At 48.8% G+C, this 15569-nt stretch overlaps 7 protein-coding genes across 7 annotated transcripts; 4 read left to right on the top strand and 3 right to left on the bottom strand.

Moving 5' to 3' along the window:
• Positions 1–106: 106 nt before the first annotated feature.
• CCOS01_13011 (3-oxoacyl-(acyl-carrier protein) reductase) lies at positions 107–934 on the top strand (the record flags this gene model as incomplete). Its single annotated transcript, XM_060461158.1, has 1 exon — positions 107–934. The coding sequence occupies one exon, from the start codon at positions 107–109 to the stop codon at positions 932–934; it is 828 nt and encodes a 275-aa protein (XP_060308360.1).
• A 31-nt stretch (positions 935–965) lies between these two features.
• Positions 966–2583, bottom strand: CCOS01_13012 (uncharacterized protein; the record flags this gene model as incomplete). Its single annotated transcript, XM_060461159.1, has 4 exons — positions 966–1464; positions 1531–1772; positions 1828–2247; positions 2299–2583. 4 exons carry the CDS (start codon positions 2581–2583, stop codon positions 966–968), a joined length of 1446 nt encoding a protein of 481 aa, XP_060308361.1.
• A 1543-nt stretch (positions 2584–4126) lies between these two features.
• Positions 4127–6048, bottom strand: CCOS01_13013 (uncharacterized protein; the record flags this gene model as incomplete). Its single annotated transcript, XM_060461160.1, has 8 exons — positions 4127–4210; positions 4264–4631; positions 4682–5290; positions 5362–5439; positions 5495–5579; positions 5631–5713; positions 5776–5812; positions 5866–6048. The coding sequence occupies 8 exons, from the start codon at positions 6046–6048 to the stop codon at positions 4127–4129; spliced, it is 1527 nt and encodes a 508-aa protein (XP_060308362.1).
• A 790-nt stretch (positions 6049–6838) lies between these two features.
• On the top strand, positions 6839–8210 carry CCOS01_13014 (uncharacterized protein; the record flags this gene model as incomplete). The annotated part of the gene is made up of 3 exons (XM_060461161.1): positions 6839–7322; positions 7376–7748; positions 7811–8210. The coding sequence occupies 3 exons, from the start codon at positions 6839–6841 to the stop codon at positions 8208–8210; spliced, it is 1257 nt and encodes a 418-aa protein (XP_060308363.1).
• A 189-nt stretch (positions 8211–8399) lies between these two features.
• On the bottom strand, positions 8400–10309 carry CCOS01_13015 (CFEM domain-containing protein; the record flags this gene model as incomplete). The annotated part of the gene is made up of 8 exons (XM_060461162.1): positions 8400–8532; positions 8756–8823; positions 8911–8947; positions 9001–9089; positions 9170–9397; positions 9473–9540; positions 9596–9812; positions 10121–10309. The coding sequence occupies 8 exons, from the start codon at positions 10307–10309 to the stop codon at positions 8400–8402; spliced, it is 1029 nt and encodes a 342-aa protein (XP_060308364.1).
• Positions 10310–12375: 2066 nt separating this feature from the next.
• CCOS01_13016 (uncharacterized protein) lies at positions 12376–12606 on the top strand (the record flags this gene model as incomplete). The annotated part of the gene is made up of 2 exons (XM_060461163.1): positions 12376–12468; positions 12520–12606. The coding sequence occupies 2 exons, from the start codon at positions 12376–12378 to the stop codon at positions 12604–12606; spliced, it is 180 nt and encodes a 59-aa protein (XP_060308365.1).
• A 2324-nt stretch (positions 12607–14930) lies between these two features.
• CCOS01_13017 (CVNH domain-containing protein) lies at positions 14931–15449 on the top strand (the record flags this gene model as incomplete). Its single annotated transcript, XM_060461164.1, has 3 exons — positions 14931–15134; positions 15193–15337; positions 15400–15449. 3 exons carry the CDS (start codon positions 14931–14933, stop codon positions 15447–15449), a joined length of 399 nt encoding a protein of 132 aa, XP_060308366.1.
• Between the last annotated feature and the right edge of the window lie 120 nt (positions 15450–15569).

Genomic DNA, 15569 nt, shown 5'->3' on the forward strand with positions numbered 1-15569 from the left:
TATAGTGTCTAATATATCTCCTCAAGCTTTTGAATAGATACCTGCTCTGGAAGAAAACAAACCTGCTATATTCAAATAATTAATCATCAGACTGGACGATTCGATCATGGAAGCTATTGCAAGTCGCAAACGAATCAACCCCCCTAAAGACGCCGTCCCCAATGCGCTCGCGGGCAAGGTAGCCCTAGTGACGGGCTCTTCGTCCGGCATTGGAGCTGCCATTATTAGAGAACTCTCAGCCCGAGGGGCTTCGATGGTCATCAACTACGGTTGGCCCGAGTTCGAACGCGCCGCGCGCGATCTTGGGGAAAGCCTGACGAGCCCTTGGATTGCCGTGGAAGCAGACATTTCGACCACGAGCGGCCCCTCTCATCTTGTGCAAGCCGCCGTCGACCAATTTGGGAAGATCGACATCATCGTCAACAACGCAGCTAAAGCAACACTTGCTAAAGTAGAAGACACAACCGTCGACTTGTGGGATGCGTCAATGTCAACCAACGTCCGCGGGCCATTCTTGGTGTGTCAGGCAGCGTTACCGCACCTCCCACCCAAGTCGGAGGGTGGCGGCGGTAGGATTATCAACATCACTTCTGCTGTATCGACAGACCCTGAGGTTCAACAATTGGCATATGCCACCAGCAAGGGTGCGATTGCGACTCTTACCCGTTGTCTGGCAAAAGAGTTACCACCTACCTACGGATGTACGGTGAACGCAGTGTCTCCTGGTATCATCAAATCGCCACAGTTCCTTGGAGAATTGCAGAGAACTGGCGGCGCCTTTCTGACGCAGATATTCGATGCCAGGACCCCTGTGGATGGATGGATTGGGTTGCCTGAAGATGTCGCTTTTGCAGTTGCGTTTTTGGCGGAGGAGAGAGCAAGCTGGATCAATGGTGCTAGTTTGAATGTCTCTGGAGGAATGTTTCTTGATTGACCTCAACCTTTACAACTCAATCTTTAAAAGTTTACGATATTGACCAATTGCCATCTATCCAGCCTATTGATGGATGTGTGCTGTATAGCTCTGCTAGCAACTCGTTCTCCTCCAGAGTGCTCAAGTCAGGGAATGTGATCCCGCTGGCTACATGTTCCCCTGCTACCGGGATAGATAGTGCATCCTGTACCAATGATGTGAAGGGCCCTATCTCAGAAGGGCCCGAGAGACCTTGAGAACCCCTATCATGGTGTGTGTGCAGCGTAGTCTTTTGCGGCGGCAAATTTGCTGTTACTGGGACTGTTGGGGAAGTGGCATCGATCGACCTGTTCACCTCAAAGATAGGCTTGCAGAGTTTCACGAATTCCTCGAAAAGCTTTTGGACTCCCATCAAAGCTGGATTATGGCCAGCAAACTCCTGGAGGCTTGTTGTAACCTGAGTCATCAAGCTGTAATCTTGAAGACTCGAGGTGTTGACTGTGTGGGTGAAAATGACGAAAAAGGGGTAAACGGGATATAACAAAATAAGCCTAAGCAGTCAGCTGTCAACGATTACGTGTTTTCGATGGAAACTTGAACTTAGAAGATGGACTTACCACGAAACTGAAACCCGAAACAGGTGAAAATCCACCAGAGTTTTAGCTATGCTCAACATCTCAGATAGGGAACTAAGAGATGTGCGAGCGTAACCAAGCAATTGCTGGTGTAAACCAGCATCATCCATTAGGTACGGGTGGAGCTTGACAACCGATGTCATGACGGAATGATAGACAAAATCTACGCCCATCCACTCGGCCTGAAGATACTTTTCCTCGGTATGCAAGGGCTGCTTTTGACACTATCCTCAATCAGTAAAAGCTCTCTGCCTATTTCATGTGCTCGATTACCCCCACCTCTCTGATCGTTTCTTTTATTTTCCACATCTTTCCTTGCAATGTTTGGATTGTTTCAACATCTTCTCGTGCTTTCCTGTTCTTGATCTCCATGTGGTGAACAATTTCGGATTGAACCTCGGCCAATTGCAGAAAGACTTGAATGAGTGAAGTATATGGCTTCTTTGCGTCTGGTGACACCAGCTCCGCAGGGTTCATGTCGAATTCGGGCAGAGATAGGCAGCGGTTCATGCTCAGAGCCAGCGCTCTATCAAACATGTAGCAGATCGATAAAGTATACCTAGTTTCTCGCAGCTCATGGGCAGCCATGGTCTGAGAGCTGATCCGGCGAGGTCCACCCAAGGCCATGCATACTCTCGATGCTGACGCACTCAACTGCCAACACATCTCCAATTTCCCCGAGAGGAGCATAAACATGGCCTGAAAGTCTCAGCATGAATAATTCAACAGAACGAGTCGCGCAATACTCACACCGGAAAGCAGTGCTTGAAGCAGTGGCAAGCTTGGCTGGTCCAGAACGCCTATACGGCATAAAGCTGCTTGTAAGTTCTTCTCATACTGTTGGCGCCTCTTCAGAATATGCTGGGCTATCATAGATCCTGTCGTATGATAGTTGGAGGCTCCTAGATACATCCAGACAAAGAAGTTCACAGTCACTATGTAATGAACACGCGTCGCACCATTTACAGACTTTTCAATCAGTTCAAGGGCTTGACGCTCAAGCGTTTCTTCAGAAATGACAGACCCGATGTCCATTGTAAAAGACTGGCCGACACTTTTTCGAGGACCTTGAATTCTATCAGCACTATTCGACAAGACACAAGAAAAGGAGGTTTCTGACTTGAAAGGATCAGATAAAGACTTTCGGCTGTTGGATAAGATGTTTCGCTGAATATATCAAAGGTTTCCGAAGAATCCTCTTCGTACGCGATGACGCTTAGCTGCTGGGACGCCTGCTTTGAAAACGCCAGAGCTGCTCTGAGAACTTCTCGTTTTCCTGCATCTAGCCCTAGGCGGGACTCCAGCTCCGATCCAATATGACTGTGAGCTTGTGCAGCAGCTGGTCCCGTTTCAGTGGTGGAGGAACAAGTTGACTTTTGCTTGCTATTCTGAGAAGCAGGTGTTTCCCCTGGCACGTTTCCATCATCGTGAAATTTTGGCTCTGAACGTTGTTCAACAACTGAAGAGTTGCCATGTAATTGTTGGGGAGCAGCTTGTGGGCTGCGAGGCGTTATTCTTGGCGACGGAGGGTTCCTCCGAGTTGATGTGATAGCCAACGAATTATTTCTACATCATTTCCATGTGTCAATTAGTGTCGTCGAATTCAGACTCTTGTGGCCTGGTAGAAGATTGGGAAACGCACCTCACATAAGCTGCATGTCTAATTCTTCTCTTAGGCCGTCTGCGTAAACAATCCACGGAGGCCGCTCGACAATTGGCACAAGGATCCTCTCTGTCGCACTTGATCTTTTAAACGAGGTCAGTATAACATGAAGATTCAAATCATAATACTTCGATAGAGGCGCAGCAAGTGCTTACCTTCTTTTCGAAGCAAAAGTCACACTAGGCCTGGATTAGTATGCGGTACTTCTTCACTAGCAGAAAGGTGGGACTACTTACGGCACGATTCCTCGGCGCAGCATCGTTAATCGTCCCGATTTGAAAGGCCATACTTTACTACGCAGCAAATCAAGTTCATCATAACAGTGCTGGCCATGGAGGTTCGCAGTTGTTCCAGTTCGGAATATTGTGTCCGAAAGGGGTGTGAACAAGGCGGAAGGATGGCGAAAGGATGAGGGAGTAGGGCAGCCTGGCCGGAAGTCAGTACTGGTGGTTGGAGCCAACACTTCAACACCCGGACGGACTTCGGACGGAGACCTCTAGCTAGTAATTGAAGCTGTCATCGATCGGGATGGATTTGATCCGAGCGACCCATGTTGATGGGGATCTCGGGCGCGTGGGGTTCGGCCACCGATGCCGGTGGGATGAACACCATTACACATTTCCGGGTCATGTCGCACCCAGATTTTGACCACAAGCTGTGACATTGTAGACAATGATTGCCAAGTACAGCTCTATTGGGGACCAGGGCAACACAAAGATCACTGGAAAGGGTCCATATGCTACTTTTATTACTAGGAGATATTACTCAATGCAGAGGCATACACACAATAAGGATAAAGGTGTCTGCCGATTGCTGACTTTCCAATTTTCAAAATAGAAAGTAACTAGAATACCCATATCAAGGAAGGTTGATCATCTGTCTCTGATCCGGCGAATTCACGTGAACTTCCTTGTTCTACTGTCTCACATGACCGTTTTCGTCAATGTCCTCACGCAGAATCTTCTTCATGAGCACTGGGTTGACGGGGTCAGGGAAAACCTGCTCGTATGTCAGTCATTGCCGATGTAGTCTTGAGCAATTGAATTGCAAACCTGATTCTCAAAATGAACATGCGCGTGTCTGCCTTGGCCATCCGGGTTCTTGATATCGTAGTTCATCAGGATGAATGCGACAATCAGCTTTATCTCGATATCGGCTAAGAATCGCCCAGGACATGCCGTCTTGCCAAAACCCCAGCCCAACATATCTCTGCGAGCGCTGACATAGTGATGCTTTCCGCCATCTTTGTCATCTTCTTGACGCAATTTCAAGAATCTGAATCCGTCGAACTCAGTAGCGTCAACGAAGAACTCACTATCACGGTGGATGGCGAACGTCGGAAACTCGAGCTTTGTACCACTCGGGATGAAGGTACCGTCTGAGAGGGTGACATCCTGGGTAGCGCGTCTCTGTAAAGTTGCTAAGATATCGTTAGATCCACTCACGGCTAACAATCAATGATCAACATACTGAGGTTCGGCGAGTTCAGGCGATGAGTCTCGCGAATGAAACTGTCCAACTTGTGCATGTCCCACAAAGCAGCTTTCGAGAATTCCCCATTGAATTTGACCAAAGTATCAATCACCTCTTTCCTCAATTCGGGGATATACTCTGGATGTGCCGAAAGCTCGAAAAGCGTCTGGGTGAGCACGGCGGAGGTGGTGTGTATTCCTCCCACAGCAAGATTCAGCTGCTCCTTGAGATGCATGTCAATGACCGCGGAAGAAGCACCTGGTGCCTTGCGAGACATATGGTAAAGCACACTCGTCGGCTGACGCTCTGGTACGCCGTTCTTCTCTCGCTCATCAATTTTGCGGATAGCGTCGATAACTATAGACCTTCCGAGGTTGAGTTGCCTCTGAACCTCAGCGTATCCTGGCACAAATCGATGAACGACCGGCCTTAGCATTGGGGGCCAGAACTTCAAAGCATGCGCGTGCCTTACCCCAGCATGCAGATACTCGGTGGTCAGAGTGACCCAAGTCTCATTGTGAGGGGCATCACTGTCAATCATGACTCTTGCTGTTAGTATGCCGAGCATACGAAGCATTTTCGGATAGATGTTGACCGAAGTCCATTCTATCGGTAATGAAGGTACGTTAGTCAAGTGTTGTTGTAAGTAGATCAGGCTAGTTGGAGAGAATGTATACGCAACTCGCCTTTGGATTCAGTGAGTGCGTTGGGGATATAACCGTCAACAAGTGAAATGAAGTCAGGAATGAACATGGCTAGAAAAAGCGGAAGTTAGTTCCACATCGAAAACATCTTGAAGGGGAAACTGACGAAGATGAGGTGTGATTTCTCGCTTGAAAGTGGACAATGCGAACTGCTTCAGTCCGCCCATGTACGTGTAATCGATCAACAAATCCTAAGCTTTCTCAGTATGACAAGCCTGGCTCCATTTCTCTCCCGGTCTTACTTCATCGAGGGAGTTTTGGAAGCTAAGTCCTGGCTCTTTCGAGATTTCGTCCACATATTGATGCGGAAAGATGAGTTTGACACCTATCCTAGTGTGTCAGCACATGTAATCAAGGAGTGTTGTGAGAATATGAAATTGCTCGTACCATCTGCTGTATCCACGCCAAAGATTCTGTCTTTGAACTAACGGAATTATTCAGTCCGGAACATCCACCACAAGGTTCGAAGCTGCATACCTTTTCGTATCCTGTCTGCACAATACCGGGAGCATTGAAGGTATATTGGCTTTTTCGTTGTTTAGGGTCTTTGACTTCGAATCCAACCAAGGGAATTCCAGACAGCTTCGAAACTGATCGGCGATACGCGAGGGCAGCAGCAACGCCGCATAGAAGGACCCAGGCCCAAACAGTCGAGAACATGTCTAGAAGTATACGGCAGTACTGGTTTGATCGATGTATTCAAAGTTGACGAGAGTAAAAGTCCAAGTTCTACTTGCAACACTCCCTTTTGTATATCGCCCCGGACAAGACTGCCCCTTTTCATCACCATTCATTGACGACATGACTTCATCTCGAGAAGAAAAAAGCCCCTATGCCCCTCAAACTCCCATAACCCACTGTGCGTAACAGATTGCAGACATAATTAGCGATCAGTAGCTCCTCATTGGATTGGGCTTGTGGGGTCTTAGCACACACATCTCTTCTCAAGCTGCTTCATCGATCCAGAAAGCCGGCTTTCCGTTTTCGCAAAACGGCCGACATCCGACAGAGCAAGTCTCGAGACTTGAGCAATGCCAAACTCCCGCCAACGTAGTCACAGATTTTTGGTCGCACGGAAGTTGAGATCTACAGATACTATTGGGTTTTCCGGACTCCGGTTTCCGAAAGCCGGGTGTTCTCGAGACCCACCTGTCGCCCGAGAGCGACGGGCATAGCACAAAAGTCTATCTCATTGCCGGGAGTTAGAAGCGGTAGCCGAGTCATAATTCTTCCAGAAATACGTGTTAGCTGTGTCAGTTTCGATTGAGAGAAGCCGTGACCAACTACAAAGCCGAACGACTTTTCACACCAGCCAACATGAGGGCATGACACAACCGAGTCAGATTTCAAACCAGTATCACCCAAATTCTACCCTGATTTCTTTACTTTGAGAAGAGTTGACTTCGACTTTTCGACTGCTGGGAGAAAAGCTTTACTGCCTGGACATAAGATGACAAGTTCCACAGCCCTTCAAGTTGCCATCATCGGCGGTGGCATAGCCGGACTCGCAGCGGCACGTGTCTTGCGAGAAGCTCATGATGTCACCATATACGAGCGTAATGATCCAGAAGCGGGAGAAAGTGGTGCTGCCATTGGGCTAGGTCCAAATGGCTCGAAGATGGCCGCCAGACTTGGAATTACTAAAGAGTCCCTGAAAGCTGTTGTATCTAATGGCTTCAGGAGTTATGACCGAAACGGCAACTTGATTAAAGAATCAAGGATTGACTGCGTCAAAGGCTTCGGTTCTGAGTGGTGGATGGTCCATCGCCAGGATCTCAAAGATGCTCTCCTACGAGCTGCAACAAGCCCTGATCTGGGTCTATCTGGCCGTCCTGCCAAGATTATCTACAATTCTCGCGTTGTGCGAATTGACCCTCAAGATCGAGCTTTAATCTTTGAAGATGGGTCGGAAATCAAAGCGGATCTCATAATTGGTACGTCTAGTCGCTGTGCTAAACTAAGATGACTGAACCTTAAGAGTATCCAGGTGCGGACGGCATTCATTCGAAAGTCCGTCAAGCTGTTGCTGGTCCGTGTTACGCCGAGTCAACTCCCGCGAACCTTTCTTTGTATAGGTTCACCATTAGCCGTTCCAGAATATCGGATGTTCTCGGAGAAATTCCGGATGTGCTCAGATATGAAAACGGCGTTTTTCTATCTTCCTTTATTGCGGCGGACGGGTCGAACCGAAACGTTGTTGTATACCCCTGTCGCGATATGGAGGTCATGAACTTTGCTTGCGCTGTCCCAGACAGTATGCTTCGGCAGCAGACCGAAGAGTCTTGGACTAAGGATGGCGATGTACACGAAATGCTTGAGAGTTTTAAGGACTTTCCATCATGGCTTCTACAACTCATGAAGTGGGCTACCCTACAACATTTTTTTCGAGATGAAGGAACGCTAAGCTGATTACCATTACCAGAACCTTGCCTGACGTCAAACTATATCAACTCCGTGATGCAGACCCTTTAAGTACCTTTACGAAAGATTCGACTGTTTTGATTGGCGATGCAGCCCACCCTATGGTGCCGTATCAAGGACAAGGAGCCAACCAAGCTTTGGAAGATGCTGAAGCATTCAGAATTCTAGTTCACCCAGACTTCACAAAAGAGGATTTGCCCGGTAAGCTGAAGCAATGGAACCAAGCCAGGTGTAGCCGCGCATCCCAGGTTCAGCTGAACTCAAGAGTAGCGGCAGCTAAAGTTTCGCCTGAGATTATCATGCAAAGGATGAAATTCAACTGGACTTACGACGGGATCGCAACCTCACCGGCGGGCCTTGGGAGCATCAATGATCTTCCAAGTTCCGACTTTTCTAGATGATCATCTGAGTTTTAAGTTAGAGACAGAGTTTGGAAATAGAGATACTTTTCTACTGCGCTTCCTGGACCATTGCAACAAGTTTACGTAACCTCCCTACTTCTCAACGTGTTCAACTCAGTTCCCCCTTCCTGACCGTCCGCATAAGGTGCGTAAGTCAGGTAGTCTTTGTACGCGTTTGATCTTGAGTCGCTAGTTGTTGAACTCTCTGTGCCGCTGCTCTTTACGGTTGCTTGTGAGCTCTCCCAACCCGAGCGATTGCCCGTTATCCTGATTGTAGTGATGCGTGCCAAAGTGTCCTGAATGCGGCGAGCAACGGAACGCCCTGTTCGTGGCTGATTCCTGTCTGGCTGCTGAGGCGTATACTGCTTCATGCGATACATTCGCGGTGACACTCGTCGAATGAAAGAAGTCATCCCCGGCATGCACGCACAAATGACACTCATGTGCATCTCAACCAACGACCAAATTGATAGTTCTTTGTAATCGTCTGTATGCAAATTCTGAAGTCAGTTCTGGTCTCCACAAGTCTGTAAGATCTCACTCACACGTCGGATTCTGCGTTCCGCCGAACTTCGCCAATGTAGCCAGCCGGATCCCACTCGAGGCCGTCACCCTATAGGGCAATCAGTAGCCGCTAGAAGACATAATGAGATATGTATAGCGGTACTTACGATAAACCAACTAAAAATATGAGGCTCACGCCGATCTTCTTCTTGAGAGTCCACGAGACAGTGATACTACATCCTTTGATCAGTAATCGAGTACTAAGCAACCTCTGACATCTTCTTACAATTGAGTGACTGGCAGAATGAACAAAATGAAGTCGATGGCAATGTTCACTCCACCATTGATAAATGCCATGAGATTAACGTTCCCGCACTAGTTGGAATCCCAAAATCAGCCAGTGTGATCCGAAAGGAATGGCAGTAGGCCAGGGTGAAGCCACATTAGACGCATACCTTTCCTTGATGCTCACCATCCCATTGCGTCCAATTATAGCTCACCGGGGAGCATACGAGGACGATAGCTAGTATCTGCCCGATACCATAGACCGTCGTGACCCCTAACATAACATAGCAAACCACCCGGAACCAGGTCTCGGCGAAGAGACGTAGGTAGAATATGAGGATCGACAACTTGGTGACAGCCACAACGAATGAGTAGAGAAGCTCCTCGACGAAGAAAAGCTTGACATTATGTCAGTATGCTATCAGTTCCCCACTAATTGGGAGCATGGGGTACCCATTGGGGCCCGTCCTTACCAAGAGAATCTGGGTGATGTTGTCTGGAGAGACCATCCATATGTCCTGCCCCAGACCTATACCGATCACTACGGATATGGTCAGTCATGATTGTTGAATAAGGATGTCAGCTCGTGAACACACAAATTTGCGATCCAATGTCTGCTGGAATCAGCGCAAGAGTAGATGCAAGGATCAGCCAGTCGTCCCAGCCGAACGAGAATGCAGGATTCAGAGAAGGAATTTTGGAGATCAGTCGAGCAGCTAGAGCCACCAGCGCAATAGAGAAGAGAGTCCATGTGATGGGGCCTTGATCCGTGTTGCGACGAACGGGCACTCTGCAAGACGTTTTCGAGTATCTCTGTGCCTCTGATAGTTAGACGCCTGTCAGCATGATCTATGCGCAACGTCTTGTAGACTTGAACCAAATGATAGATGGGCTTCGAAAGAAAACCGCTTCCAAACAAGTGATGTCATACGTAGAGACTCAGTCACAGTGCAATGCTGTGCCAAACATGCGCCAATGTTTCCGTTGAGCAAACGATTTGTGCAAATACACGTAAAGTCGGTAGCGTTGCAAGGCGACTTTGCAACCTCTCTCGTTGTGCAATTCAACTACGTTACCTTGAGTTAACGTTCACTTAAAAGAGCAGATCAGTGGGGTCTTACTGCACATGGGGATAACGAGGCTGCCATCTGCTCCATCGCGGCTGCTGCCGGGTCAAGGGGGGCAGGTGATGTTACCCCGGGCGAAGTTGCATTTGATATTGTGGTCAGTTGTATAGAGGTGGATGCTGCTATCACATCCACGGCGAGGCATGCTAGCCAAACCGCGATGCGCAGTCTGGTCCAGCTCATGGCTGCGTGTCATCTGAGGGTTGAGGCAAGTCGTCCTGTCCACCTGGCGTGATCATAAACGTGATGGGAAAAAGCCCAGACCCAACGCCTAGCCATGATTACGAGATCATTGCGCGTGTTGAAAGGATGGGGGCTCCACCCTATTTATGAGGTCACTTATTGTCGCTACAGCCGGTTGCAGTCTAGATCGAGCGAAACGAGAGGCTATGTGGATCGGAGCAACCCAGGCCTGCCGGGGAGGCGGCGCATGCGGATGAGACATTTGTGCGATGCAGTTGTCGGTGCGAAGCCAAACTCAAAACGGACGATTTTCATCGTCAAGTTCGCTGCACTGAGTCAGACTGTCTGCTAGCTAGAGAATTGCGAGCCCAAATTACTGCCCACGCGAGCTACGCTGTCGTGGACTCGGACAAGGTTTGTAGCCGTCGTTCCAGAGCATAAAGAGACGGCAGGTTGCCACGGGACGTGGAGCGGCATGTTCGACTCCGCAAGGGCACAGGCACCTTGGTTGCCCGGCTCGGTCCAGATTCGGGAATGACTCGATCCATGGGAAGCGCGGGCCTTTTTGTGTCGTTTACGAGATGTCGCGACACAGTGATAGAATAGACTTTTGCCCAATTCTCACTTCCCACGTGGCAGCTACACTACCTATCCTTAAGAATGGGAGCTTGCCCGCCGAGCAGCCACACGGCAATGACACGAACAGAACGGAGCAATTCCCTGCGAAGTTCCCCGAAGAATTACGCAACAACGCTTCGTGAACACTCAAAAGACCGAACACATGATGAGCCTTGAGCACTAAAATTGCACACCCATCTTGTTTACAATAAAGCACAGGTTCATCGGCCGGTTCAAGAGTCTTGTGAACATGCAAGAGAAATGCTCGACTCGAAGTCTCAGTACTTAGGCCATATGTGACTCGCGTATCAGAGCTCATAACTTCATGCTAGGAAGCCTTGATAGATCAACTCGTCGAGCATGGCTGAATGAGTCAGTCGCTGCCCGTGCTTTGCTTGGTCTGAAGGGGCCCTTAGTCCTTATTACCTTGGAATTGACGGGTTGTTTGATCGCATGTCCTGATCCGAATGGTTTTTATGTGCAATGTGATACTGAGCTACTAGACAAGTATTCACCCATCTTGTGAGAGTCATGGTGTAGATATGGGATACCTGGGTAGTTCCAAGCTCTGTCCAGGCTGCCTTCAAAGCAATGCTCGTTATAGGTTGAGTCTTAGTGTTTACAAGACACAGTACTTGCAATTTCTTGGATTGAATTGGGTTCTAGGATCCTACCTTAGACTGAACAAGTCCGAGCTGGCCAATGAATGACATGCCCAGATGAGTATGGCTGAAGGTCACGCCTAGACCTGCCATACTTCGTAACAGAGCACCAAGAATTTCTTGTTGTGCAACCATCAGGTATAGAAATGTTTCCAATCAATTCGTCAGAACTCAGATGAGGGCTAAGACTACACGGGCAGGTATGAAGAGGCGAAAGGATCAACGACAGGTATATTTTGCAGCCTGTCTCGGATCACGGAGCTGTGCCACAGCTATACAGTCAATTATCACGTACTAATTCGTTTTCAGATTTACGGATGCTGGGCTTGCACAATAAGTGCGAAGCGCCTAGTTCTTGAAAGGAAGGCAACCTGAGTTGAATCTCGGCTGTCTTATCATTCTGCCGATTGAGTCCCATATAGGAAAGTGAGAACGTTGCCACGCTTACTCTCCATAGCTTGGCAGATCCTATAGGATTTTACTCTTACCCTTACATCCAGAACTGCAGGTCTCATAGGGTAATTGTCAGCTAGCCGTCTCTCCGCCAAGATGACTAGCGACTCTAGCAATTATCTCTGCTAATGTGGGAAGTAAGAATGTATTGCCGAGAATGTTATTCTCTGTCCAATGTTGTTAATGCCAGAGAGCTATAAAGACTACATGTTAGCATCCAGGAAGCCAGATTATAACTCGATCTCATCAATCGCACTAGATCAACAATTTGAACATCTTCAAGTCTGACTGTATCACCGTCTTCAACTCACAAAACCTCCTTCAAGTCTCAAAATGCGTTTCTCCATCGTCACGCTCCTGACCGCCATCATGGCTGTGACCACTGCGGCAAGCTCTGTGGAAGCTGAGAAGCGTCAGCTTTCGGCTGTAGGTGTGAGTTGACAACGCGTAATGGGTTGAGCTAACAGATCTCATTAGTGCGTGCAGCAATGCATGGATGATCTTGGCATTTATGACGGACATGCCATTTCACAGTGCAGGAGAACCTGCGGTGAACGCCCTTGAGAGAAAACTGGGTGAGTGGCGATGATTTAAACCATTCCTCTTCAAAAAATACCTCAAGACTTCTCTTTCGATACGCCAACTACGATGTTCGGTCGCTTACTCCTTTCCGTTATATAGCACCGAGTCCGCTAGACTCCCGGGGGTCGCACAAAGTTCGGGTTCTATCATTATGCGTTCAAATCAGGTGTCAGAGTAATCCTTGGCCGGTTTTTTGAAGACGCGGCGACTCCAGTCGTCAGATTGCCTGAGGTAGAGAAAGTAGACGCGTATAGGTGCAAATACGACCGGCTGGACTTGTCAACATCTTTCCTTGTAGTCTCAACTAAGTACCAAAACCTTGTTCAGCGATACTTTCCCCCTGCCTAGTTCAACAACTTGTTCATTTTGTTAAGATCGCTTGCCGCCATTGACAGAGCTCTCAAAGTTATCTCCTTGCTGCATGAACTGCGCGGTCTATCTTGATTCCGAGTGTAAATCTCGTGCGATGTGGAAGACTCTCTGTCCGTTGTCTAACCGGCCTCTTTGACAACCAATGAGGAGAGATCCAAAGGAAATTTGTGTTCTTGAGAAAAAGGGGTATGCACCAAAGTGCATATGCCATGCATGTGGCCATTTTCAGCAAGCCGCATGTACTGAACAAACCAAACTACATGTACCTACATGGCTGGTTTCCGGACCAACATGGGCTAAGTATCGGGCCATCATTTAATACTTTGGGCATAGCTTGGTAAGTAATCCATCACCTGCATTATTGAACACTGTCTTCAGGCGATTAGTGGCCAGAAAGTCTCGACCATCAAAGACCAGATTTGTCGAGTCGTTGGCGTTCTAGAGGGGTGACCTAGCGCGTAGTCTTACCGATGCGGTATTCTCACCGTAGAGTCCATCGGGCCTTTTGCTTCTAGTCATTCCATATCTCTTGCATGATCATGCAGTGCTTGCTCGTGTTGTCTGTTCATTGGTGTTCTATGAAATTTCTAATATCTTCGCCGCCACGAATCAATAATGTTCCGCGAGAGTCTAATCACATGTAAGATATTTCACAGCCAACCGTTTCAGTTGTTTGGTCGAGAGCCAGGGACGTTGGACGGGCTAGTTCCCGTGAACATGGCCTAGACCCATGATATGATAACCACCATCCGGGTTTATTTGGTGGCAACCATGAAGGATCACCCGGTTTCTCGGGAGGTGGGGGCGGGGGCACGATGCAAGGGAGGCAACCAGGCCTGCCGAACCTTTTTGCCGGCCGGTATCACGATCAAGTACTTATTCTCACTGTCCCCTCTTGGCACTCACCTTCCGTTATTGTCGTTTCTCGCCGTTTATGAGTAAACATTTGTTTCCAAACAAGAAACATCTGTTACAGCATGTGAGTGCTGTTAGCTCACCCCAAAAGAATGAGACCTCGATTTTTCCAACCTGACCACGGCCAAGTAATGGTACTCAGATTCTCAAATCAGCAGCCCCATGCCCAACCCTCACTCCATGTAGATACCCATAAAGCCTTTCCGCTTGTGACTTTGATTGAGACTCACACGCCCCGTGATCGGGAAGATCTGCCCGTCCACTCAACACGTGAGTGAATCAAGGCTAGCGTCAAGTACCGCGCGGGACGATCGAAATGAGGAGATTTCATGTCAGGATCTGCGTCTAGACCGGATGTCAGAGATCCACTGCATGCAGGTATCTTGGAACCCTTGCATAATGTCCCGCTGTGACAAAGCCTTAATTGTAACCTTACATGGTGGGCGTGCCTCACCGTTGGTTCACTCCAGAAGGGAGGCAAACATCCTGCTTAGAAGCTGAGTTATAATCACACGGCAAACACACATGTCTTGTCACCGCCCGTCGGCCGGCTCCCTCCTCATCGGGGGTCTGATCGGGTCCGCTTCGTTGGAAAACAAAAGTTCTGGTGAAGCTGGTCCAGATAGCCGCCGTTGCAGTCCCGGGCCGTTCACCTCCCTGATTGGATTTTAAGATTCACAAACATGGAAAGTGATGCTCCGCACCTGCCCGTTGGGTACTGGGTGTATTGGATGTCACGTTCTTATGGTCAAATGAACGCATTCCGCGGTTGCAACGGCAAACCGAAAGCAGCGAAGCATACGACGCTGCAAACTCCGTCGGCCGGAACTATGATGCGGAAGTAAAAAGCACCCGGTAAAACACCTTATTCTCCGATCATCGCATCGGGCTATTAAAGAATCGATGTGCCTCTTCGAAAGTTCAGGTCTTGGACAATAAGTTCTACTGCAGCATCATCCAGCCTTGATATAATCGTCTCACAAGATCAGTCCATTCATCTCAGATCCAATACCCACACCATGAAGACCTTCTCCATCGCCGTTGCCATGCTAGCGTCCCTAGTCGCTGCAGGGGACTTTAGCAAGAGTTGCACGGACGAACACGTCGACCCCGCAACCCAGGTTCTGACGGCGAACTGCAACGCCGGTGACGGCAAGGGCACGGTTAAGTCGACTTCGCTTGACCTCAACCAATGCTTCACCTACACGGGCACCAAGATCCAGGTATGCGAGTTATACACACAATTATATGTGCTTTACGTTGCTGACTCTCCTGATGTAGTACAGCGGCAAAGGCCACTTGGGTGATTCCTGCAGCGACTGCTATGTCTACCGCATCGAGGACCCGGTCTACGGGCCGATTTTCGGCACCACCCGTGTTTGGCTGAGCTGCTCTTGCAACGGCTCCGAGAGTCAAATCGAACTTGGTAAACAGCCCCTCTTCTCCCCCTTAGGTCTCGGCAACCTGCTAACGATGTCGTCGCATCAGATACTACGCCCGTGTCCAACCAGTACGGAACTCTGAGCTGCACGTCATGATCTACGAGAATGAGAGAGGCCTCTATCAGTTACCGCTAAACACCTTGAAAGTGGTGGCGGCGAATCGTGTTGGAGGCTATGAATGATGTTTGACGAATCACAGAGCACGATTTGAACGAC

The sequence above is a fragment of the Colletotrichum costaricense genome (genome assembly GCF_030867565.1).
Source record: "Colletotrichum costaricense strain IMI 309622 chromosome Unknown Scaffold_16.1, whole genome shotgun sequence".
Taxonomy (NCBI): domain Eukaryota; kingdom Fungi; phylum Ascomycota; class Sordariomycetes; order Glomerellales; family Glomerellaceae; genus Colletotrichum; species Colletotrichum costaricense.